The 27,374-nt window shown below is 36.0% G+C and overlaps 1 protein-coding gene across 1 annotated transcript; it reads right to left on the minus strand.

The window, feature by feature from the left end:
- On the minus strand, window positions 1–25,984 carry LOC128998434 (sorting nexin-4-like). The gene is made up of 11 exons (XM_054424558.1): window positions 25,655–25,984; window positions 20,717–20,823; window positions 19,363–19,579; window positions 18,917–19,022; window positions 18,655–18,764; window positions 16,092–16,229; window positions 14,289–14,374; window positions 13,037–13,161; window positions 5,991–6,123; window positions 4,797–4,911; window positions 1–2,499 (listed from the first exon to the last, which is right to left on the minus strand). The coding sequence occupies exons 1-11, from the start codon at window positions 25,733–25,735 to the stop codon at window positions 2,449–2,451; spliced, it is 1,269 nt and encodes a 422-aa protein (XP_054280533.1). The 5' UTR covers window positions 25,736–25,984; the 3' UTR covers window positions 1–2,448.
- Between the last annotated feature and the right edge of the window lie 1,390 nt (window positions 25,985–27,374).

Genomic DNA, 27,374 nt, shown 5'->3' on the forward strand with positions numbered 1-27,374 from the left:
TCCAGTAAAAACAAAATGAAATTTTATTACTAAGAACAGTAAAAAATGAGATATTTGATTAACATTGCATCAAAAACATAAACAAAACCATGTAAATATTGAATCACTGGAAACCCTTGATGATATAACAAAAAATATTAGTATGTGTTGAAACGTTAAGACTCAAACAAACCTTTTTTGTTTTGTAAAGAAGAAGGTCAAAACTAAAACAAACAAGCTTTACCACTTGTAGTCACTTACAATCATGACTACAAATAAAATGATTACTGGTACCTGGTCCTATGTTTCACATACATTGATGTTGCAGTTGCAGTGACAATAAAAACGGCAATACGACTAGTACATGTGAAACAAGTTAACCTATGATATGTAAATTATGTATTTCATTTACATATAAATTACAATACATTATTATTTAGTTTATCATTACTCTAAAGGCTTCTTACCTGTACACAAAATTATGCAAATAAACAATTATCTTTACAACAGAAAATTACTTTTTTAAACTCAAAGTATCTTTTGGTTTAAAACAATAACTAAAAATAAGTAACAAGTGTAACAAAAAATGATAAGCTGGACTCATCTAACAGTTATGCTAGATTTACTAAAAACAAAACACACAAATTTAAACATTAAAGCCTAACTTACACAAGGTTAGCAAAAAGACAGTTTTACACTATAATGTAGATCTAAGCTGTCCAATTCACAACACAATTGTAATTTACACTTTTATTAAACTTAATTTTTTTTACTAAAAACAAGCTCTTTGCTGGATGGAAAATATAACTAATGCGACAACACTAATTGGTCCAACATTAACTCTGGGAAACTAAAGTACCTATTTCATCAAAGTTATAGTTAGTTTTGGAAGGCATCTGAAAAGTTAACAAGTTATTTATAAATGCAAAAAATAGGAACAAATGAATACACTTTAGCACTTAACTTCAATGAATGGTATTTTTCAGACAAGTTATTTCTCATGTAGGCCTATGGGTTGGATAAAAAAATATTATTGCCATTTTTTTTTTACAATTCACTATTGTTTCAATAATATAAAATTGCATCACTAATCTATACCTCAAAGTCACCAACAGATTTTAGGGTATAAAAGTTTGAGTATCCATGGATTTTAGAGGAATACAAAAAGAGAGAACAATACAAAATTTTAACAAGTTACTGAGCATATTAGATTAGCTAGAATAAAATATACCAGATCAAAATCATTACTGTAAAATATACCAGATCAAAATCATTACTGGCCTACACAAGTCATTCATTGATTCATTCATGGTCTGATTTCCTCCTAAACATATTTAATAATTTTATATTTTACTCTAGTAACTAAACAAGAGTAAAATATCAAATTGTGTTATGTCTTCACAAAGTTGCTTCTCATGTATATCCATTACAAAGCTAGAGTTTATTAATGTGTGTGTTGAATAAGTATGTCATATCTTCACTAAAGGATTAATCCTCATCAATTTTACAAGACGGACACATTAATTTTAATTTCTAAACAAAAATTCAACATATTAAAGGACACTATATACAAACAAATTAATTATTCAGACATTAGCTTGCCATTGGCATTAAGCTACTTTCACAGTTTACCTAAACTAATACAATTATTTCTGATTAAACTAATTAAACTATTGTGACCCTAGCAGTGCCGGATTTACCACTATGCCGACTAAGCCGTGGCTTAGGGCCACAGTGTTTAATGTTCTGATGGTGTTCCGTAATAATGGGGAAGTTCCATTTAAGGGGCAGGGGCTGGTCAGGATAATTTGGCCTAGAGCCGCAAGTACTGTAAATCTGGCAATCAGAATTTTTAGTTGTAGGAATGACTAACTGGCTACACTTACATTTTATTTTATTACATTTTAATGGTATTTTAGAATAAACACTATTTAAAAAAAAAACTTAATATCCTCCATTTGTATGTTTGAATACGTGGATATCAATGTTAGTAACAGTTCGCCCAAAACAATATTTTTTTGTATTAAACAGCAGAATGTTAAATAAACCCTCTTAACCAACAAGTTACAATCAGGGCCCTGTGTTGACATATATTAAAATTGTTAGTTATTGAGGAATAATAAATTAAATAAAAGATCCAGTAATGTTCTGTACTGGAAAGAATCTACAGTATAAAAGTTCTCTGCCGGGCCATGAGGTAAAGTTAACAATTGATTGTGTCATACCAAACAGAGCCAGTTCAATCAATTTAATACAAATTTTAACAACCACCTCTAAAGGCAAATAAATAACAATAAATGTGTTTTAAATAGAACAATGTTGGTACGGATAAAAATATCTAATCTCAAACAATTCAACACTATTGATTGTTTATAGTATTGAAGATGAAGGTAACATAGGTCAAATTGAACACAAGTAAAGAATCACAGTAGGAATATTAAGTACAAGTAGAATACAGTGACAGCATTTTCAGGGTATACTTTCGATGCACTCTCTTATATGAGTCCATGTCTGCAAGCCCTGAAACATGATATAAAATAATAACCATCACTTTCAGTAACAAACCAGTTTGTTGAAAATAAATATCCCCACCGCAGAAAACCGGCAGACTTAGCCAATTTCTATTGGAATGGATTTTATTTAAATTCTTTTCTCAAACACGCCAAATTTATTCTCTATACAGGGTGAGTTTTAATTGTCCCCCCCCCCCAACTTTTTTCTACATTTGTTCAAATATCAATCCCAGACCACTTCCAAACATTGTTGGGTAGTAAGTACTTCATTTTGACAAGATGGCCATTTCCGGCCGCCATCTTGGATCCGCCATATTGGATGCAAAATTTTTTTTTTAAATGTAAAGGTGGGGTTGTGACCCATTATTTCGAACTACATTTTTACCCTGATTACAATGCCGCAAACCGTTTAAAAAAATCTTGATTCATTCTAAAGTTATGAGGGCTTTTTAAAACTTTATTTTTAGCCCATTTTAACATTGTGCATTTACAAACTAAGACCATAATCTCAAAATAGTGCTAGATAAAGATAAGTATACACTACCAGTAATTGTCGACCTATTTTCACTTGGTTATGACTGATGTATTTTTTTCGGCCGCCATCTTGGATCCGCCATTTTGAAATGTGATAAATTATTTTAAATATGAAGGGGGCGTTGTGACCCATCATTTCGAACTACTTTTTTAAGCTGAACTTAATTCCATGATCCGTTTTTCATTTTCATTTTTTTATTTTGAAATATTGACATTTTTAACAAAAAAATTTCAATATTTCATAAATAAAACTTGATAACAAAAAATGGATTGCGGCATTGTCTTCAGCTTAAAAAAGTAGTTCGAAATGATGGGTCACAACACCCCCTTCATATTTAAAATAATTTATCACATTTCAAAATGGCGGATCCAAGATGGCGGCCGAAAAAATACATCAGTCATAACCAAGTGAAAATAGGTCGACAATTACTGGTAGTGTATACTTATCTTTATCTAGCACTATTTTGAGATTATGGTCTTAGTTTGTAAATGCACAATGTTAAAATGGGCTAAAAATAAAGTTTTAAAAAGCCCTCATAACTTTAGAATGAATCAAGATTTTTTTAAACGGTTTGCGGCATTGTAATCAGGGTAAAAATGTAGTTCGAAATAATGGGTCACAACCCCACCTTTACATTTGAAAAAAAAATTTTGCATCCAATATGGCGGATCCAAGATGGCGGCCGGAAATGGCCACCTTGTCAAAATGAAGTACTTACTACCCAACAATGTTTGGAAGTGGTCTGGGATTGATATTTGAAAAAATGTAGAAAAAAGTTGGGGGGGGGGACAATTAAAACTCACCCTGTATATATAACTTCATATTTAATGAGGACTAAGGTTAGCTGAGGGAAGATAAAGAAATGTTATTTTAGTGAAATTTTAATAGCTTAGTATGATTATTAATAAATTTGTTAAATCGTTAAATGTTATCTGAACTCAAGGTTGCTCATAAAGAATACAGTTAAATTCAATTTTTTCATCACAAAAATTCACAATACAGAGGCTGAAGATCAGCAATGAATATGTGACATGTGAATACAAATCATGCATTTTAAATAGTTAACACATACCGGTAATAAATATACAAATATTAAAACAAGATATTACAGTTGTCAGGATAAAAATTAATTCATATCACAAGGACAAAGTGCAATCAATCTTTCTGAAAGATTGTCTGAATTTGACTGTTAGACTGAATCCTACAGTCAGTTAAATAAAATAACAACCATGTTAAATAAAATAAATTTATTATATACATATTAAAAATATGTTCTTACCAGTCACAAATCTAGCAATAAATGTTATTGCTTTGTAACTTTTTATGAACACGGAACTGGCAGGATTTTAATTTGCATCTGTAATTTTAAACCTCCACAGTATAAAAGTACAAATGAATCATTCATGGCTGTTGGTGGTTATTGGTTAAGGAATAAATGTATCAAACAAGCAGTGCTAGAGCCATTCACTGCCACAATAGACCAAAGTGTCTGTTACTTTTTGGATAGCCCAATTTTAAATAGGTAAACAGCGCTTCTACATTTTTGCATATTTACTTTTGTGTAAGATAATGATGTAAGTAAACACAATTTTAAAATTAACAATGAATATTAATTTAATTACGTTGGAATTATTTTGCTAAAATTGTAGGTTTATTTATACCCTGCCCCTAAAATGAAGGGAGAAAATTATTTCCAAACCCTTTACAAAGTACAGTTTTTTCACATGCCTCAAATTTGTCACAGTGCAAACAACAACCGTACTATTTACCTTCTTGGCCATATTCATCTGCAAGGACATATAAGTGGCCAGAGTCTCTTTCAAATCAGTTGACTTCTTAATCTGGAATTCTTCAAACTCATGAACAGCTTTGTTAGAGAAATCACTGAAAAAAAAACAAGCAAACAGTAAACTTAAACATTGACTCTTTTTGCTCAAAAATACTTTTTGAAACATAATTAGGCCTATTTAAAACTTGTTTGCATGACAGATTTATTAAAGCACATTTTTTATTGGGGTATTGCAACACATTGTAGTATTTTTTTTAACTCAATTGTTATGTAATTTATTTGTGGTAGCATAAGAGTAATTCTAACAACTGAAAGTCTCAATGATGTTTGTACTAGCCTATGTGAAAAAATATCACAATTGAAAATTATATGGTTTTTGTTGTATCTATCTATTTTAAGTTTTATGCTGCAATGAAAGTATTTAGAAAACATTTTGATGACAATACAAAATATTGTGTTTTCTTATCTCTATTAAATGTTTTGGAATGTTGATTGATAGAAGCCTATCCATTCTGCCCTGCCGTAATATCATTTAGACTCAAACTATACGTTTGTTCTATATTACTTTGAATAAGAAATATTTATTTTGTTTTATTAGGCTAAGTTATATCTTTATTCTACACTATTGTACAAAACTTCAGCATTACCATATTTCTATAGAACCGAGGGACCTATATTTTTATCTAGATAGTTGGAAAGCTCTGATTCTCTTAGTCATAGCAATGGTTGGTACCACCAGACCAGCCGCTAAAAGTAGTACGGTAGCCAGTTTGCTTCCTGTTGCAGCCATGTGCAGGCTATCTCTTTGTAAGCCTGATTATTTACACGAGAGGCTTTCTCTTCGCATTGAGGTTTCTCAGCGCAGGACAAGACATGGTGGGAGGCTTCACCTCGAAAGAGTTTCCCTAGAGCTTGAGAGGAAGAGCTTCTCATACTTTAGACCCTCGTTGTACAATAGTCTACCCGACGGCCTAAAGTTTGTTATACATTTAATACATTTAAAGAAAATCTTAGAGAGATGGTTTGAAAAACGTTTAAGGATTTTCTAAGTCTATAATGGCCAAAGAGTAGAATAGGATAATTTGTAATATAGTGACTAAGCTGGTCTGAAAAGCTGTATCAGAGAAATGCTCAATAAAGATTTTTTTTTATTTATTTAACTACATGTACAGACCTTAGGGCCACCTTGGAGTCCTGCACAACTTGCTCACCAGCCTGTATCCGGGTCTCTAACTGGGCCACTTTCATGTCTCTAACCTCCTCTGGCTCAACTGACCCAAACAGACGAGACATCAGCCCTGACCTCCCTGCAAATTAATTCTCTACTGTAGCTTATATAAAACGACACTTACTCGATTTATATTCACATTTCTCTATTCTTTAACCATTAACAATCTGAAAGGTTGTGTTTATTGTTCTTGCCACTTGTATTGTCAGAGCTCTTTTGGACAGCAGCTCGGATCGGTGGTCAGTGTTACGGCACAACATAATAAATCAAATGCTTAGAAGGACCAGTAGCACAATAAGTACATAACCAGAGATGATGTACTTTTTTTATTATTATGGCAACCACTAAGTAGTTGGGGTCGCCGGAATTCTACCCCCGGATATTTACCCCCATGAAAAAAGCCTACGTCATTTTGACGTCACGAGGGGCGGGGCCTATACACGGTCAATAAACAGCCCGCGACTGGAAATCTACCCCCGGACATCTACCCCCAGACATCTACCCCCGGAAATCTACCCCCGTGGTCAGCTATGCTACGTATCGGCCAAGATGCATTGTTGTAATTGATTTCATTAATTGGTTTATGTAAATCAACGGCTCTTCGGTTATTCATTAGCTTATTATGCGATTTAATTTTTTTTTTTTGTAAAACGAAAACTCAAAAAATACTTTATTTTTCTTGGGCAATAATATACCCCAAGTCTTTGCCAACACAATAGGTGTGTCACCAAAACGATAATATCATCAAAAATATTTAAAAGTAAATAATAAGAAAGCATATTCATAATGGCATATTTAGAAAAAAAACATTGATTTCAGAATATACCTAGTTTTTTTTTATCTGCAGAATCTTGTAGTTGTTTTCATCCCAATAACATAATATAAATGTTATTTGTTATAACCTTATTTAGCTACGTAAATCAAATATGTAAAATATTGTACCTATTCGATCAGTGGTCATTTCCAAATTGCGACTTAAATGTTAACTAGTGACATCGATCTCTGTAGTAATAGAGATCGATGACTAGTAGTCATCATTCAAATTTTTTCTCTTTGTACTGTGTTTAGGTCGTGGCTTGATTGTAACATGTGCTTTGATTCTCTGTTTTGTTTACATTTACGTCGTTATTATGTAAGCACCACGGCAACCCATAAGTCCAATGTTAAAATAAAATAAAAACTTAGGGTTACTTTTAATTATATAGGCAGTATTATAAATTTAAGTTTGTTTCGTCTAAACCTTCCAAACATTTGACAAAGCAACCTTGGTAAGTTTGGCTAAAATATGTTCAGCCGTTATTGTGTTAATGTGTTAGAAAGTTTACATTGAAGTCGTTCCCAAAGAGCTTCGCTTCGCTCCGCTCATTACTAAATGGACTAATTAATTTTAATCATATTTCTTCAGGGAATATTCTCAAACGTTCAAATAATCCTTCAGAATGACAGCTGGGAGTTCTACCTAATGATACAGAGAAAATGATCAGTATGAAACATAATTAAAACTTGTACGCGATATGGTGGAAGAACAAATTACATTTTCTTACCGCCAAGTACACTGTAACCTTTCCCGAGAGGCAGCGCAGGTGTTCAAATAGTTTCAACCCTTTAAATAGTTAGCAAAATGATAAAGAGTGACGTTTCCTCTCAAGACTATCTGTTTCTTTCAAGGAGGTCATTGGGAAAATATACCAAACCAGCCATATCGGACTAATAGAAGAGTAGGTGTGTTTTATATCTTATAAGTATAAAAGAGGATGTTTGTATATATATTTGTTTGTTTGTTTGTTTGTTTGTTTGTTTGTTTGGCAGTGATAAACTCAGACACCCCTGAACCGATTGCCACGAAACTTGGTACATACGTGTAGAATGTCATGGAATAGGTTTGTACACCATCAATTTCGTGATCCGTCCAATCGGCTCCGCCCCAGTGGCTCTGGAGTTTCCCATGTTAACCTTATGAGAAATGGAATTAATGAATCTTAACAGCTGTTTCAATTAATTAAACAAGTTGGTTCTGTTCTATGATGTTCAATAGCATTAATTAAAGTTACAAGGATTACCAACAGGGTGCAGCACTATTATTTCTTTTACATTTATGACAACAGCTAATTTGCAACCAAAAGGTGAGAGAGCGTAGCGAACAAACTTCAACCTGGAGGCGAGTTAGCGTAGCGAACGAGCTAACCTGAAGGCAAGTGAGCGTAGCGAACGAGCTAACTGAAGGCAAGTGAGCGCAGCAAACGAGCTCCAACCTAAAGGTGAGTGAGCGTAGCGAACGAGCTCCAACCTAAAGGTGAGTGAGCGTAGCGAACGAACTTCAACCAGGACGTAATTGAGCCATGCGAACGAGATCATCTTGAAAATTAAGAAGTTAAACGGGGCAAAGCCCGCGGGATTATAAATAGTCAAAGGCAAGACAACGTCTGCCGGGTTCAGCTAGTTTTTATATAGGTCTTTAAATATTTGTAATATAGTTATTTTTTTATATTTTTTGTTATTGCAACTTCTGATTTAGCTCGAAAAATATTAGTATTTTGATTTATTGCTCTATGATCGTTCGTTACTGAGGTATTGAGAGGCAAACACTTTATGGTGTCCCAATTTTATTCATCCTATTGGTAATCAATAAAATGTCATAAATATAGTTATTTCTTGACACATCTTAATTAAACTCGGCATGTTACTTTATCTAGATAAGATATTCTTTATAACTACCTTAAAAAAGCTTCATTCAACATTTTATTGGCAGGAAACCTGCATATTCACTTCCTGTATGTTATTCTTATGAATGGATATTTTGAACACTTATTTATGGACATAAGTTGACAAGTTTTGTTTTAAGGCAGAATTTCCCAATTAAGTTAGGACTTATTAAAGGTGAGTCGGTGGCTCAGTTGGTAGCGTCACAGACTTCGGGCCCAAGGCAGTGATGTCAAGGGGTCGGATCCTGGTAACTTCCACAAAAACTTATCAGTACAGAGTTCACCTTCGTACTGTACCGGCTCACCCTTTGATTTGCTGGATACGTTCCACGCACAGATCTGTAGTCTATGTGGACACAGAGATCTGTAGTCTATGTGGACGCACAGATCTGTAGTCTATGTGGACGGGCAAATGCAAGGTTAAAAGAGGTCACCAACCTCTTAAAATATATATCTATATATATATATATAAAAGGCAAAGCCCTCACTGAGTGACTCACTCACTCACTCACTCATCACTAATTCTCCCACTTCCCATTTACCTAGGAGGCTGAAATTCGGAACACCGATTCTTTGGGCATTAAATAGGAAAACTAAGTAGTTTTTATTCTGATCGGGCTTTCGGGTTCCGCCCCAGTGGCTCTGGAGTTTCCCGTGTTAACCTTGTGATTTTTCATATTTAAAAGGAATTTTTTAACAGCTGTTTCAATTAAACAAGTTGGTTCTGTTCTATGATGTTCAATAGCATTAAAGTTACAAGGATTACCAACAGGGTACAGCACTATTATTTTTTTAAATTTATGACTACAGCCAATTTGCAACCAAAAGGTGAGTGAGCGTAGCGAACGAACTTCAACCAGGACGTGATTGAGCCATGCAAACGAGCTCACTAGTGAAGTTGACGGGTACAGCTAGTATATATATATTAAGCGTTATACATTCTCTGAATATAAGAATGTGCTACAATGGGTCTTAAGCTTAAAATGGCATCTCAATCGTAAAAATCGACGAAGTAGGTCGGGTGAAAATGGACTGTTACAGCTTATTGAATTAGGAAGATAGATAATGTTAAACATGACAACGACATATTGCATGCTTTATGCTGGATATTAGAAGCTAATGAATAACCGAAGAGCCGTTTATTTACATAAACCAATTAATAAAATCAATTACAACAATGCATCTTGGCCGATACGTAGCGTAGCTGACCACAGGGGTAGATTTCCGGGGGTAGATGTCCGGGGGTGGATGTCCGGGGGTAGATGTCTGGGGGTAGATGTCCGGGGGTAGATTTCCAGTCGCGGGCTGTTTCTCGATCGTGTATAGGCCCCGCCCCTCGTGACGTCAAAATGACGTAGGTGTTTTTTCATGGGGGTAAATATCCGGGGGTAGAAATCCGCTACCCCAGTAGTTGATCAAGAATCTGAAACTTTAGATTGATCTACCTTCAGACTGGTTTTGTATTACGTCAGGATTCTTTTGGGGCTGTTTTTTGGACTCCCTTCTAATTGCTCCCGCCATTTACTGATCGCTCCTGTTGTTAATTGATTGCTCCCAACGTCTACTGATCGCTTCCAACGTCTACTGATTTCTCCCGACATCTATTGATTGCTCATGACATCAACTGATTGCTCCTGAAATCTACTGACTGCACCTGAACCTGCCAAGATTGGCTTAAAACAGTACAAAACTTTTTAGAACGATGCCACATTAATGAAAGTGGCAGTCCATGTCGTATTAGAAGTTTTTTTACCGTATTAATTGTGTGAAACTTTCATTTAGAATAGACAATAGACAATAGACAATTAATCTTTATTTACACATTCATTAAGAATAGTAGTAGCGTCAATTTACAATTTTTTCTAAATGTGTGGTTGAGGTGTTGTTTAGTCAAAGACCTGTTGATGGTATTCTTCTAAGGAATAGAAAGGTCGATTAATGAGCCATTGATGCAAAGCTGGTTTGAGGTCATCTTCTGACTTGCTTCTTAGATCTGGAGGTAGCCTGTTGTAGATTTTTATTCCTGCGTATGAAGGTTTCTTTTCAAACTGTGCCGTGCGATGTTGTGGAAGGTTGTACTGCATGGTGTTTCTCAGGTTGTGTTGGTGCATTTCGCCACGCCTTGTAGGGTTATTTCTTACTGCAAATAACACAACTTCCTGGATGTAGAGTGCTACAAGGGTAAGTACTTTGAGTGACCTGAATGCTTCCCTGCAGCTGTCGAGTCTGTGGAGTCCTGCAGTTATTCTGACTGCCTTTTTTTGTTTTCTGAGAACTCTTTGCATGTTAGTGGCAGAGGTTCCACCCCATGCTACAAGTCCATATCTCATATGCGACTCGAAAAGTGCAAAGTATGCTACTTTTGTTGTCATGTCATCTGTTGCATTTTTTATATGTTTAAGAGCATAGATGGTTGAACTTAATTTTTTACATATATTGTCCACATGAGGGGTCCAGGTTAAATTCTTGTCGAGTGTGATGCCCAAAAACTTAGCTTCATCTTCCACTTCTACACCTGGGAGTCGAGGCACTTCTTGAGATTTACGGCCAAAAGCTATTTGAGTTGTTTTAGACGTGTTTACTGCGAGATCATTGTTATAGCAGTATTGGTAGGCCATACTGAGTGACACATAGGATTTTACTTCTAGATTTTCAGCTAGTGGTTCATTAAACACTAAGGTTGTGTCATCAGCATACATAAGAGTAAGGCAGGCGTCTCCTATTTGTTGCGGCAAATCGTTGGTAAAAAGAATAAACAGTACCGGACCCATAACTGACCCTTGGGGAACTCCTCGATTTATTGGTTGAAAATTTGATCTTGTTTTTCTTATTAGGCTGTTATCTCTGTGCCTTAGTTCTACAAACTGACTCCTGTCTGTAAGGTAGCTTTGAAACCATTCTCTTACTATCCCTGATACCCCCAGGGAATCCAGCTTTTTAATGATTAGCTGGTGGTCAAGGCAGTCAAATGCCTTACTGAAATCAAGAAAGATTCCTGTTGTTAGATTTCCTTCATCTAGGCTGTCAATCAGGGACTCAACCATCTGAATTATTGCTGTTGTTGTGGATTTCCCTTTTGTAAATCCATGTTGAAGGTTGTTTAGTAGGTTGTGATTTGTGCAATGGTCTAAAAGTCTTTTTAAAACAACTTTTTCGTATATTTTGGAGAAGGTGGAAACGAGGGAAATTGGTCTGTAGTTGCTTGCTTCTAATGTGCTACCTTTTTTAAATTTCGGGTATACTTTAGTTATTTTAAGTAGTGAAGGAAAGATGCCTTGTTTTAGGGACTTATTTATCAAATCAGCCAATGGTAGTGCTAGTTCATTGCAGCAATGCTTAAGTATTTTTGACGAGATTTCATCAATTCCAGACGAGTTTTTTGCTTTAAGTTTGTTTATAATCATTTTAACTTCCTTCTCGTCTGTGCTTTGAAAGGAGGAAAACGGTGGACCTGTTTGAGTTACGTCAGGAGTTTGAGCTGTGTTCTTTAGGTGTTTTTGTTTCTCTATTGTTTTTTCTCCTACTTGTGTAAAAAATGTATTCAAATTCTCTGCAACATGGGTCACATTACTTATGAGTTGGCCATCTACTTGAAGGGTTATTTCATTTAGGGATGTTTCCTTTTTGGACCACACTGTGTTTATTGTTTCCCAGATAGCTTTAGATTTATTTTCAGCTTTCATCAACTGGTCAGAGTTAACCTTTTTCCGCATCGTTTTCAAGTACAGGTCATAGTTCTTTTTATTTTCAATAGAAACCCTTCTGTCATCTGGATTTCTCGTCACCTCAAACTTTCTTAGAGCTTTAAGAAATTCGGCTTTAAGTCTCACTGCTTCTGGGTCCATAGAGAATTTTAGTTTATGTTTTCTTTGTGTTTTTATCTTCTTTTGGGGGCAGGCTGCATCCATAGCTACTCTCACTATGTTAATAAAAGTTTTATAAGCTTCTTCGGCATTGTTTATTGAGGTAACACTAAGCCAGTTTTCTTGACTGAGAAGATACTAGAGGTCTTGCAGGTTGAATCTTTTAAACTACAATAGTGAGCTATTTATTGGATTTCACAACATCGTGAAGTCTTATTTTTGCCAGTTGCTGGAAAATATTATACGAATAATTGTGTAGCATTAGCACTAGGAAACAAAACGACAGCCATCTTTATTTTGCTAAAATAATATCATATAATATCATGCTTATGGTAAATTTACTATAATTTTGTGAAAAAAGAAAATGGCAATGAGAATTTTGTGCCTGGTATGTTATAATAGAATTATAAATATAATATCAATATACCTTGTTGAACCCTGATTTTATCTTGATTTTTCATTCGGACATTTTCCTGAGCTTGTTCCAATTCATATTGCAGCAACTCCTGCCTCCTGCATAATGCTTGAAGGGCTCCCGAAAAAAACAAATATCTGAAATGTAAAGATGTTTGATTTAAAGCATTTGAGTGATTGAAGACAGAAACCTTCCCAGAAAACTTAAAAGAGCCTGATTTAAGACCTATTTCATAAAATGTTCAAAATAATACATTGGGTACATTGGACATTATCAATCATACGTAAGAATACAAATTTAATTGTGGAAGACTGTGCACATCAAATTGATGTAGCATAGCACATATAAAAAATATCCCTGCCGCAGAAAACCTGTAGACAAAACAAATTTTCATTTGCCTAATTAATTAGATTTTCACTAAAATATTTCCTTAAACAGGTCATATTTATTCCCCATTTAAATAACTTTAGGTTTAAAGTTTAAAGATTACATACTTAGGTTTGCGTCACCCAAACCCTCATACTATTATACTTATAACTCATAATTGTGATACTGTGAGAGTAATAAAGTGTGTTTTAAAAAGTTTATAGCTTAGTATAAAATAAAATAAACAAATTAGGCAAGTTTTATTAAAACATCCATAAACAAGCAAACTACTTTATTTATTCTCCATAAGAATAACATAGGAATTTTAAATTTACAACAAAAACATTTCTATTACCTATCAATTTTTTTAAACACACTTTATTCCCTTTAGTAAATCAGCTAACTTTAGTACTCTTTAAACACAATGTCATTAAAAAAAGGAAACCATTTTGACATGTTTGAGGAAATATTTGAGTGAAACTCCAATGAGGATGGATATTTACTTAGTCTGCAGAATGGATATCAGTACCTGTATTGTTGGGACGATCAACTGTTTAACCTTAAAATACAGAAATACTGAAAATTTTTTGTTACAACAAATTACTTATCACATGTGCCTGAAGCTAGAAGTTGTCCAAAGACACAAGAGATTGTGGCCTTTGTGCCAATTAAATAATTTGGTCTGTTCCATTGTTGATCATAAACAATACTGTTTAATGAATTCACCTCAATGTACATTACAAACAGAATCAATTGTCAAGACATTTAACAAAAACTAAAATACCCTCATTGAACCACTTTCATTTTACATGGTTGAGAAAAATTGTGATTAACTTGTTCGATAATAAAAAGACAGCACATATGACAAAAAAGAGTGAATGAACAAAAATGAACCTACTCTTTCAGCTGATCTGCCACAAGTTCTTCGTCCTCTAAGGCAGCTCCGATTCCTGCTGCGATGGAATCGAAGAAATGTCCAGCTCTCTGTAAAAATAACAAAAACAACTTTTACACTTGCAAAAAACTTAAAACAACACCTCTTCTTCAAATGTTGGTACCTACATTTACCATTTGCTTGAGTTTAAAAGAATCAATAATCAATCATTGTTTATGACCTTAAATGATAAAGTAAAGTAGCCTAATTGACTAAAAGTAAGAAATTGACCAGTCACTTCAAGTCAGAGTTGGCAAAGACATTTTTCTCCTGAAAAATAGAACATAGATTAACTATTGCGCTACTGAGGGAAAGGAGTAGCTATATAAAGATATTTAGTGTTAAAGCATGGTAAATTTTCCAGAGCTAAGTCCTCTCATCAGAGAACTCCTAACTCAGCCATACAATGGCTATCCTTCTGCTTCTACACAGAACTTTGTGGTGTGGTGTGCCATAAAGGCAAATTTGACATTCCCAAGTTAAGAACTATAGATATAACTGGCCAAAGTAATCACAGGGCTGTCCAGAAAGCAGCAATCACATTAAAATGCTTTAACATTACATTTCTTTGGTCTACTCTTGACAGTAAATTACAGTTGTTTTAATTTTTTTCTTAACTGAAACTATGCAACACACTTTCAAACTGGTGGAAGTGGAGTTAATTTAAAAGTCACTAAATTAACTCCCCAACTAAGTTAAAATACAAGAAACACAAGCACAGGTTAGCACAGCGGGGTGCACATTAAGTATGGCAACACTCAGGCCGAAATCAATGCAATAGCCGTCTACTTCCGTGCTTCACCAAAATATTTGTACCTTTTGGGCAGCCCTTGTATTAAACACAAAATGCTATCAGAGAAGAGCGTGATACAAACAAAAATACAGGCACTCAAGATCCAATACTAATTAAAGGACTGAAATAAACTGGGCATCTGATTGAGTAGAGGAGAAAAATAGGTGAAACAAAAATTGGAAAACAGATACAATAAATCCTCTACTAACCATCACCTGTGGGACTGGGGCATTGATTGAATAACATAAATGCATTTATAATCTACTACAGTTTGCAAAATTAAAATGATTTTGAAAAAAAATACAGTCAGGGAGTCCAGGAAGCAATGAAAATAAAATTTAAGGACCAGTACAGGTTCTCCAGGTTAAAAATCCAAAATTTACAGTTTGTAGCTTACTGCAAAAAACGAACATAATTTAGTACCTACTTGTACATTTAATAATGTTCAAAGAACCTAAATATTTTTCAATATTCAGAAAGAAAAGTATTCATGCAAACATTTTTGAAAATATTTTTATTGCATATGAGATCGTGGTTTAAGAGATCTTGGTTTGGTTCATTGTCATAACCACGGACAATAGGGATGATCAAATGAAAGAATTTTAAAGTGGATTCTATGCTCAAATTTTTTGAATACAGGTACAATTTTTATAAAATAAATCATTACATTTTCTATAAAAATCAATTCTAAAATTCACTATTAATTTTCAAAACTGTTAACACCAGAATTGCATCCGCGTTGTAACTCACGCTTGTTGGAACTCCTGTCAGCATTTCTGCGCACTAGGCGATACCATAATCATTTCCTGAGACTCAGGTGACACCCTAAATCATCTCCCGCAGTAACACCTGTGATCATCTACTGAGATTGTGGTAATAATAGCAATAAGCACATTTTTCATGTGAGAATTACTTTAAAAGAGCAACAGATGATTGAGGTTTCACTGTTGTGATTGTAAAAAAAAAAACCTCACCTGCAATCCATCGCCCATGTCTCTCTCTGCCACACTCCACTCACTGAACACTCGCCCGTAGCCTTGGTGCAGTTTGTTTACACTATACAGCCTAGCTGCTAGTTTGGCCCTTGCTCTCAGAAGGTGATGTAGGTTAACCTACGGAAAAGAGGCCAGTTATAGCCTGAGTAATTCAATTTTAAATTAAATCAAATGAATTGAAATTAAAATTATGCAGGCACGATACACACAATTGCTTGTGTTACAATATGTCGGTGGTAGGAATACAGTACCACTTTTTTAAATGCAAAATTGTTTTACCAAACAATATTTGCAATGTGTAGACTTTTATATTTTAAATAAGTCAAATGTTAGTTGAATGCACTGATGCTGAGTAAGCCGACCATTATGCTCGGAAGATGTTGACATTTTAATGATAGGCAATTATTGTGCCATACAAAAAGAACAGAGACAAAAAGTACAGCCAATAAGTCAATCTACGATGATGAAAGTATTTTATTTTGAAATTCTGTTTGATTACATGATTCTTAAGATTTAAATGAGGCTTTGGACAGATAACTATTACATAAATACATACAGGTGCGAGATAATGGGGAGAAAAAATATATTAACTGCTTAAAATAAAACTAAAGTAAAGATGATCCAAGAGTCCCGTTTCTGTATGTGAAAGCCCTCTTTTGCAACGATTAGGGGTTTTTCCCAATCCCTCAGAATCTTGAACTACAAGCATATCTCTGTTTACTTTAGTATATAACATTGAAGACGGACAAAGGTATATAATCTCTGGTTATTTTGGAATAAAAGTGTGAAGCCTAGTAAATTGACATCTACAGAAACTAAAACAATCTTCTACAGGGAGCGGCAAAATGATCTGACGGTTTTCTTTGCCGCTCTGTTGAGCGAGTGAGTGGCGGAGGGTGGTGGGAAAAGGGGCGTTACAAAGCCTACGTGTGAACATTGTTAGTAGCCATGGACCTAGGGACAGCTGAGCACCATGCATTTGTAGTGGAAGTGTTTTTTAAAAGTGACAATTCTTGTGTAGCTGTTCAGTAGGCATTTCAATGTGGGTCAAAGAAGAAAAGTCCCAACTCAAAACACCATATTGCTGTGGGTGGGTAGCTTTAGAGCTACTAGTTCAGCATTGAAACTAAAATCAACAGGCCATCCAAGGTCAGTCCAGACGCCAGAGAACGTCAAGAGAGTGAGGAAGACCGTGTGGTGTGGTTGAAAGTGCGATTCGTCGCTCATAATGACTATTTTGTCACGTGTAAGTAAATCAATCACTTGTTCTGAAAATGAGATGCGCTTTATGTGTGCTTCAACTGCTGCACGATTGCCATTTTGTATGAATGAAAGTGCGGGTCGTGCCGTAATACTCATACCGAGCGACCAGACATGTGCAGAGCTGCAGCTTATTTACGTGCAGGCCGCTGAGGACTAGCTTCCACACCTTCTCTCACTCTCTCGATGTTCTCTGGCGTCCGGGCTGACCTTGGACCTGTTGGACTTTTTTTCAATGTTGAACAAGTAGCTCTGAAGTTACCCACCCACAGCAAAATGGTGTTTCGAGTTGGGACTTTTCCCCTTGGGCCCACATTGAAACGTCTATGGAACTGCAGCTGAACAGCTACACAGGAATTGTCACTTTTAAAAAACACTTCCACTACAAATGCATGGTGCTCAGCTGTCCCTAGGTCCATGGCTACTAAAAATGTTCGCACGTAGGCTTTGTAACGCCCCTATTCCCACCACCCTCCGCCACTCACTCGCTCAACAGGGCGGCAAAGAAAACCGTCAGATCATTTTGCCGCTCCCTGTATTATGTAAAAAATAAAGGTCTTCTGTCTTTATACTATGTTAGCTGTGAAGTTTTGCTAGTCACGCTCTATTTGAAAATAACTGAATGACTTCCCGTAAATCTCTTAACATCTCATAAAAATGTACCTTTTCAATTAAATTTCTATGTCTTTGTTACCAACAACAACCATGGTAGTACTACAGGGTTAGGCAAAAGTCAGGAACCCCCCAGTTAACTTTTTAACACGTTGTATTAGGAAAACCAAACTCGGCACATATTTACAACATAAGAAATTGCACTTTTTCATCAATGTTACAACTTTGCCCCAGCCCCCAAAATGGTGTATTTTGGGGGCAGCCCCAAATTTTCAAATGTAAACACTTATCATGTGACCCCTCATTTTAAAGGGTCTTGTAAATATGTGCCAAGTTTGGTTTTCCTACTGCAACGCGTTAAAAAGCTAACTGGGGGGTTCCAGACTTTTGCCTAACCCTGTATAATGAAACAGCATGAAATTCAGACAAGACACAAGTGTTTTCAAAATCAAGTAAATTGGTGGGAAGAGCTTCTCTCAAAACTTGTATCCCATACTGGATCAATATTACTGTGATAATTTTTACCTAATATCCTCACATAGTGAGAGAGGGAGAGAGGGAGAGGGAGAGAGAGAGAGGGGGGGAGAGAGAGAGGGAGAGAGAGAGAGGGGGGGGAGAGAGAGGTTCTACCATTTACAATATAAACAAATCAAACAATGTGACAACTTACATGCAGACCAGATGCATATGTTTTGATGTCTTCAAATCTAGAATCAGTACATTTCAACCTCACACCAATACTAAGGGCTCGAAGTTTTGTTTCTGCCTTCTGTAAGTAGCCTAAAAATGTTAAGACTCAAATTAAAATTAAGAAAATCAACAGAATCTATTAATTATCATAATTTTGAACATATTTTTTCTATGTCACATTTTTATAATTGTTTTTGTAACATGCTAAATGTTTTATTATCAGGAGTAACAAAATAACTTACCTGTCTGCTTGACTGTTTCTTTCCAACCATCTTCTTGTTGAAGAAATCCTAAGAATATAGGATCCTTAGAGAGAATTGGGTGTGCAGCAATTCTATGAAGAAAGTTCTGCAAAAAGTTTTATTTATTTTAGTAACTATAACAAACAAGTCCACAATAATAGGCTAGACATTTGAAACATTGCTACCAGTAGGCTACTATTTAAATGCAAGATTTCTTCTTATAAAGATGTTCTTAACTTCTCATTAAGTTTATTAATGTATGATTATAAAAATTTTCATAGGAGCATAGTGCTTACAATGTGATGTCCGATTATCGAGAAATCGATTATTTCAACACCCCTCTACCCCAATTCTTTCGGATAATTGGCGCTCTACTGTACTAAGGTATTTTTAAACAAGTGATTTCAGAATCAAAGCATTTAAGGTAGTCAGAATGGTTTACTCACCTCCAAACTAGCTCTACGCCTGTCAACAAAGTCCGGGTCGAAGGTGTCAGTAGGAGTATTGTGCCATGTGTAGAGAGGCCGTTTCTCTGGTAGGGGGGGTACTACCGCCCACAGAAATGTTACCTCCAAATAGGCACGTAGCTGTTCAAACTCCGTGTACCTTCGCCACAACAACCCTAGCGGACGGATGGGCAAATGCCAATCATCATTCAGCTTCCTACAAAACAATTTGAAAAATTCCAACATCATCACCTTCCACATCATTTTACTCTTTTAAATGAAGAACAATAAAATAAACAAAATAGTTTAAAATTGATCGGGGAAACATTGTACAATATGCCATTATGTTGAACATTCAGATACTTCACAGATTGAAAAATAATTGAAAACTTAGTTGTAATGGAGCATAATTTTAATTGGCCACTGTAGAGTTAGCCTATGAACCTTAATTACTATAGGCCTAGAACAATAAGTGACTTAATATTAATTTAATATTAAAGATACGATTTAAATGTAATGAAGAAATACATTGCTAATCTAGCATCCAATAAAGCAACTCACTCAATAATCTGACATTGGTTATTTACTATGTATTTTTTACAATGAATAAGCCTTCTTCGAATCCAAACCCAAACCTTAAAAGTATAGAGTTTCAAAGCTCGAATTCAAGTCAAATGTTTACAAAACTATATAATCATGTCTGAAAAGTTAAAATCAATTCGCAATGTTATTCACTTTCAATACTCACAAAACACAAACTATGGAAAGCCTAAGCGGAAACGACACAACTTTTTTACGTGAGTTCTGTTTAATTCTTTGAAATTGTGTGTTCTTTTGTTGATTGTTGCGTGACTTATATAATTGTTAATATACTTTTCCTACCACTGCATGGCATGATTACTTGCCACACCTGTAAACAGTACGCAAAATAGATCATTGCCGCTCTAGAGCGGGAATGACCATTCCTGCTCGCTAAATCACTAAATCTGCTGATTTCATTGTTGGTGTTTCTATAAAACACTAACATTCAGTAAGCAAATATCATAACCTAAAATATCAAACATAACCTAAGTTAAATTGTACATACAACTAAAAAGTTAATCAGTGTGTTATGATAAGTTAATTATGGTGGTAGGAAAAATCTTGTGTGTATTACGACGTGCAAAAACAGTCATTGCCGCCTTCAGCGGCCATAAACGGTTCTTGAGTGGCAATGACGTACTTTGGGGATCTTAAAACACAAATAGAAGGTATATTTACGACATTCGATAAATCAAACCCGTTCAAAATTCTACCTAAATAAAAAGCTGTCATAATTTCTCAATAACCCCATTTCTCAATAAGTTTTACTTACTTTGTTTCAATCAAGTAAACAGTGTAGTAGTCTCTAAGGTTGAGGGCCGAGTTTGCTCTCTTTTCAGCTTCCGTCACACTGATCTCCAAATGGTCCATTAGACATTTCTGAAAAATATTTAAAAATGATAATGAGGAAGTCGTAGTAGGTCTATAGTAATAAAAATTATGTAGCCTATATAAAAGTTAAACAAAAACCTACTTAAAGAATGCCTTATAATAAGAAAGTTTTTTTTTCAACTTTGATAAAAGATACCGATTTTATTTTAATTTATGTCACAACCATTGTTGATGGTGTTTTTATAAGAATTATAGGAACGTTACAAGCCAATGTGTTCATAGCCATTGAAGCATCGCAAATTAATTATGAAACACAGTAATACAAACTTTGGTCAATTTCAATCTTCAAAGTAAAAGAGAAAACTGTAAGACATGATGAATGATTTCCAATTATCACCACATTTTGCTGACGGTCATATCACACTAACTCGCCACTGGGTTAGTCATACGAACTAGACCTAGTTAAACAACCTACTGTGACTTACAGATTTATTTATACACATATTTCACCCAAACAGATCAACGAAAGTGTTCTGATCGAGTGAACGAAGATATTGGGAAAATCATTACTTGGACTAATAAACACGGACTCAAACTAAACCACGAAAAAAAAACTAAAACGATCATAATTTGTCATCCACGTTTACGGAACTCTATCGACTTTCTGACGACGATTCCAATAACTATAAATGGAACAGATTTGCTTTACAGTGACAAGGTCAAAAACTTAGGGCTTACTATCAACTCGACACTTACTTGGGGCGATGCGGTAGTAAACATCTGTAAAAAGGTGTTTGCATCAATCCACTCACTTAAAAAGTTACAGCATTTCTTAACTTTGCACATAAAGTTACACCTGGTTAAATCACTTGTTTTTCCCAACTTCACTTACTGCAACTCTGTGATCAATGACATGACTGTAAACCTCGCTGATGCTCTCCAACACGCTCAGAACTACTGCCTAAGATGATCTAAGACGCAGTGGGCGCATCACCCCTTTCTACATTCATTTTAAGTTAGGCCTATTAAAGCTATGTGACCTGAGATCAATCAAAATTCTTACGCTAACCTATTCAATATTAAAAAACAATTTTTAAAAATATTTTGTAGATGATTTTAGGTTTGTAGCTGAAGAAAGTGTTAGATACTCATGCCATGCATCATTAACTTTGCGTATGCCTCACCATAGGACTGCAGTTTACGACAGAGCGTTTGTTGTAACTGCTTGCCGTCTTTGGAATAATCTCCTTATAGCTATTAAATCCCTCGATAGTCATTCCCGGTTTGTGGCAGCACTAAAAAATCTCTATTTTGAACGCATGGCCATGGTAGGTTTGTCCTAGGGGCTTGTGCGCATGGCGGTCGCTGACTTGTATGTATGTGTGTGTAAGTTAAAATTTACTGATTTAGGCCTATGTCAAAAGTTTCTGTATCTATCTATGATTTCTGTTTTGTTTTATTGTATAAACTGATTCGATTCTGTTAAAATATGTATATCATATATAAAAGTACAGGTTTTAAAAGTGTAAGAAAGGGCCAAGTGGCCCTAACTTTGTCTGTGTAAATAAATGATTTTTCATTTCATGTAAATCACTGATTCTGTTGACACCAACATTTGAACCCAGCCGAAATGAAGGAACAATCAGATACATTAATAATGTTCCTCAAATAAAAAAACAAACCCAAACCTCCAAAAAAACTCTCAAATCTCAATGGAGCACCATTATATCTAAATGTATATTTTCAGAATGTCAATGGACTTAGATCAAAGATGACTGAGCTCTCTATAAACGTTTCAAAGTCCTCTTACGATGTAATAGCCTTAGTGGAGACAAACTTAACCAATGATATCTGCAACTCTGAACTGGGACTTCATGGCTATCATATCTACAGAAGCGACAGGTCTAGGTCCACAAGTTCAAAATTAAGTGGTGGTGGTGTTTTGATCGCAGTGAAAAACTCAATTTCAAGTGTGAATATTCTAACTAATCCTGAATGTGCCTTAGAATGTCTATTCATTTCCTGTTCATCTTCGGCCTGCAGTTTCCTCATTGGATGTGTTTACATTCCACCAAGTCAACCGATCTCCGTCTACTCGGACTTCTACAATGTCGTTGATGAGGCTATCATTTGGTCTGGACTTCACGAAAAGATTATTTTGTTAGGTGACTTCAATCTTCCTGAAGCTGTGAATGCAATGACCCGAACGTCTTGTCTGGTTCCGAGTCATCTCCCTGTTTAACCAGTATGGCTACCCTACATTCTCTTAAGCAAATTAACTCGGTTACAAACTATCGGGGAGCAATACTTGACCTAGTATTTACTTCCATCTCATCCAGTGAAGTTGTTGCAGCGGAGGAGGCATTATTGACACCATACTTGTTTATCTGTACAGCTTAAACTTCACACCGCTATTCTTTCAAAAAAAGTCAGATTTCTGCGTGATTACTGCAAATGCAATATTGATGCTGTTTTCCACAGACTGCAAACACTGAATCTTCCTATGTTGGATCCCTCATCGGCTGTGGTTCCCGCATTTTGATGAATTCTGTCGCAACATCAACGAAATCGTCAGTGCTAACACTCCAGTGAAAAGAGTATCTTCTGCAGTTCTTCCTAAGTGGTTCTCTAAGGATCTCAAACAACTCGTGATAAAGAAGAAAATTGCCCACAAGCTATACAAATCATCACTCAGCATTAATCACTTTGAAGTGTTCAGAGAGTTGAGGAGAAGATGTAAAGTCATGGCCAGGAAATGTTATACTGATTACACGAGAAAGATTGAAGACGATATTCCAAGGAACATAAAATCCTTCTGGTCACATGTTGGCAGTCTTAAACGTAGCCCAACAATCCCATCAAATATGGCCCTTGGCTCTAGAGTGGCCAAGTCTGCAGAGGACACATGTGAGCTATTTGCAAACCACTTCTCATCTGTCTTCAGTGATGCGTCCCCTGCTGTCCCTTCCTTTGACTTTGGTTGGAACTTCTGCATCTCCCAGTGTTTATTTTCTCTAATGGACGTACAGCGTAAGCTTGAAAATCTCGATCCAAACAAAGGAGCTGGTCCAGACAATATTCCTCCTCTTATACTTAAACACTGTGCACGTATTCCTGCACCCCACTTATTTATTCACGGCTCTGCTGAGAACCGGAGTATTTCCTGATAGCCTTAAAACAGGATATGTAGTCCCCATTTTCAAGACAGGCGATCGGAATGATGCCAAAAACTATAGACCCATTGTAATTTTGTCTGCAATAGCGAAGGTCTTCGAGAGCATAGTACTGGATTTTCTTTATTTTAATTTGCGTAAGTGCATTTCTCCTGAGCAACATGGCTTCCTTCGCTCCCGATCCACCATCTCCAACCTACTTGAATTTCAAGATGTTATCATGGGTGCCTTCGTTCACTCCTGCCAAGTAGACTGCATTTATCTTGACTTGTCAAAGGCTTTTGACAAAGTCAGTCATCGCCTACTGATAGCTAAGCTTGGTGGCTATGGTGTTTGTGGCTCCCTGCTTAAATGGATCGATAGTTACCTAAAAGTAAGACATCTTATTGTAAAGTGCCATGGCAGTTCATCACGCCCATTTAAAGTATTGTCTGGTGTTCCTCAAGGGTCCCACCTTGACCCTTTACTCTTTAGCCTACTCATAAATGACATCAAGTTTGTAATAGGTTCAATATTTATCATGTTTGCAGATGACATGAAGGTCTTTAGCAGGATATCAAGTGACTGTGACAAAATTTATCTCCAAAACTCTCTCAGCAACATTGAAGACTGGTGCAAAAATAACGCCATGCAGTTGAATGTTGACAAATGTGTAGTTATGTCATTCAAACGGGGTTCGGACTTCTTAATTCACGACTACACAATCAATGAATAAGTTCTTAAGAGGGTTTCCAAAGTTAAAGATTGGGAGTTATTATGACACCATCGCTAAATCCAATGGAGCACATTACGCACATCACTGCAAGAGCAAACTCTCTGATTGGATTCATCCTAAGATCAACAAAGGGTTTCATCTCTCCCCTTACTCTCGTGACCTTATACAAAGCTCTTGTTTGTCCAATACTTGAGTAGGGATCCAGAATTTGGTCCCCTCATCAACTGAACCACATTAACCAGTTGGGAAGCATCCAGCGACCCATCGTCAGACTTCTTCGATGCAGGCTTGGGTTTGACAGCCTACGTACTCCTGTGAGTGAGGTTGAATCTCTGTTTGGCCTCACCCCTCTACACGTGAGGCGGCAAAACTCAGACCTACTGACACTTTTGAAGTTGGTAAATGGCCTCCTGGACTGTCCGGATATACTCTGCGGCATCCACTTGCATATACCGACAGGAACATATTCCAAAACGATATTCCGTAGACGCTACCAACCCACCTACTATGCATCAAACAGTGGCCTAGATATCGAGATTTCTACGTACTGGGAGTGATGTCGCAATCCACCTGGACTTCTTTCACGACTCATTGTCCTCGTTCCGGAGAAAGGTCGCCTCCCTGCTTAAGTAATATTTAATAATTCTAGTCACTACTGTAGTATGTATCTTACCTTCCCTAGCTCTAGTCATAATTAATCGTTCCTGTTTTTGTTGCCAAGTATCACCGCTTATGCTATGTTTTTGTTAAATCCAATTTTTATCCATGTTGCATTATTTATCCATAACTAGGCCTAGGCTTAGAAACACCTTGGTTCATAGCATAGCTTATAGGCTTTAGATATAGCTGGTCTATATTGGCCTAGATAAACTTAGGGCCTATATGTCTACCTCAGTATCCGAATGTCAATTGTATAGGCTAACCTAGTTGCTTTGGCTAAAGTAAGCTAGAAATTACCAAGACTATGCCTATCTTAATTCTAACAACTTACTCCATTTCCAGTAGCATCAACAGTTAAATTTTCAGTATTTTCACTTTCTACTGCTTTGTCGTCTGGTTCTGAAGAGGCCATCGCATTTGGTCAATTAACACACTAATATAAGTATGATATAACTTATTCAATCAATTATAATTTATTATTTTAGAGATCACAACACAACTGTCGAACTGTCTAAAAACCACTATAAACATAACCCTAGTTTAGGTCTTTTACGATTGTATTAATGATTATTGACAGTACAGTAACAGCATTAGCATTACCATTGATTATAGTAAATAGATTAGGATTTAGAACTAGAACTAGAACACAAGAACAGCAACAGAAGAACAGTACAGTATTTTGTTTTGGTTTTGGTACCAATAATTTCCATGCAGTGATTGCAGTGATTGTTCTTTTTTTCGTCACAAAAAGACTTGCTTTAGCTACCTACCATGAAGCTCTTAATAAGTGTCGTTAAACGTAGTTTTAAAGAATAGATGTCGGCGTTGAATTTCAACACTTTCTTAAAAATGTTCAAAAGATAAATAAATGTTTGTCTCATTTTTAGGTAAACTTCCCAGTTTCTACATTACTCTTTGATCGAAGAAGAGGACAAATAATAGTCCTTTGCTAGTAGCCTAGTATATTGTTCTATTTGGTCGCAGCCAGGTTCCTCTAAATAGATATTTTACCGCCATTAGCAATATAGTATATATCCTATTAAAATCGATAATGGCAACTCACTCAATGGTTACGGAACTTAAACAGGCTAAGCTTAAACAGGTTAACAGCAGGACGATTGATTGATTAAATTGACCTTACCCAGTACAAGAAAGGTGATTTTATGCTCTCCGATTGGCATATCCATGTATATCAGAGCTCGTCAAACATGAGTTGCTTAATGAACTGCAGCATCCTATCTATGAGCCCCTCCTGAGGAAGGGGGCTGCCCCTTGTAATTGTTCCAAGAGTCCTTTTATTACTTCTTCAAGTTCCAGAGCTGTTCAGTCATGGAGTAGATGATCTTCATCAGCTTCTTTGGACTGCCCAAATTTCCTAAATGCGGTAGCTCCATTGTTGATCCTCAAGCGATGAAGGTACAATCTCAGGAAGCCATGACCCGTGACCATTCCTGTGAACTATCTTGGTTGCCTCCTGTCTACTCGTAGAGTATTGGAGGTGACCTGGGAAGGGGTGAAGAGATTGAGCTTGCTTATCCTATGGTGCTGAAGCCAAACCCATCTTCTTCTGTGCTCCTCCTGACCCCATGACATGATTGACTGGCATGCGTACATACGATAAATTCCACAGAAATGCAGTGGTCCCACAAAGTCTGATTCTGACGCAAAATTCGCCTACTTGTCAGCCAGCTCGTTTCCTTCTTTCCCAGAGTGTCCATAGGGACTCAACAGAGCGTTACCGTGTTCCTACTGCACAGAGCATATAATGTTGAGAGTGCCAGGCCACATTGGACTCGAACTCCCAGCATCAGTCGAGTGCCTAGAGCACAGCTTGGTTGTTTGTGAAAATGGAAATCTTCATTTCCCTTAAGCCCTGCCTAAGGTTCTCCCTGGCACACTCCATGATAGCAGTTATATCTCAGCCTGGAACATAGTTGGATGCATTCCCATTTAAATGCTACACATAAACTTTTTAGCATCGATATAATTTTGAAAAAAATATATATAACTTAACTTATTTTATTTTTTGTTGAGTTTGTTCTATATGCTAG

This window comes from Macrosteles quadrilineatus, unplaced genomic scaffold, assembly GCF_028750875.1.
Source record: "Macrosteles quadrilineatus isolate MER2022 unplaced genomic scaffold, UCM_ALF_1.0 Scaffold_7__1_contigs__length_78375512, whole genome shotgun sequence".
NCBI lineage: Eukaryota > Metazoa > Arthropoda > Insecta > Hemiptera > Cicadellidae > Macrosteles > Macrosteles quadrilineatus.

What these genes read in the sequence shown, in the direction of transcription:
- LOC128998434 (XM_054424558.1), bottom strand. Translation starts at nt 25,735, where the DNA reads ATGGCCTCTTCAGAACCAGACGACAAAGCAGTAGAAAGTGAAAATACT. An exon ending in GTGGCAGATCAGCTGAAAGA is followed by an intron (nt 13,162 to 14,288) that starts GTAGGTTCATTT and finishes TTTACATTTCAG; the next exon opens with ATATTTGTTTTTTTCGGGAG. An exon ending in GACTCCAAGGTGGCCCTAAG is followed by an intron (nt 4,912 to 5,990) that starts GTCTGTACATGT and finishes TTTTTTTTTCAG; the next exon opens with TGATTTCTCTAACAAAGCTG.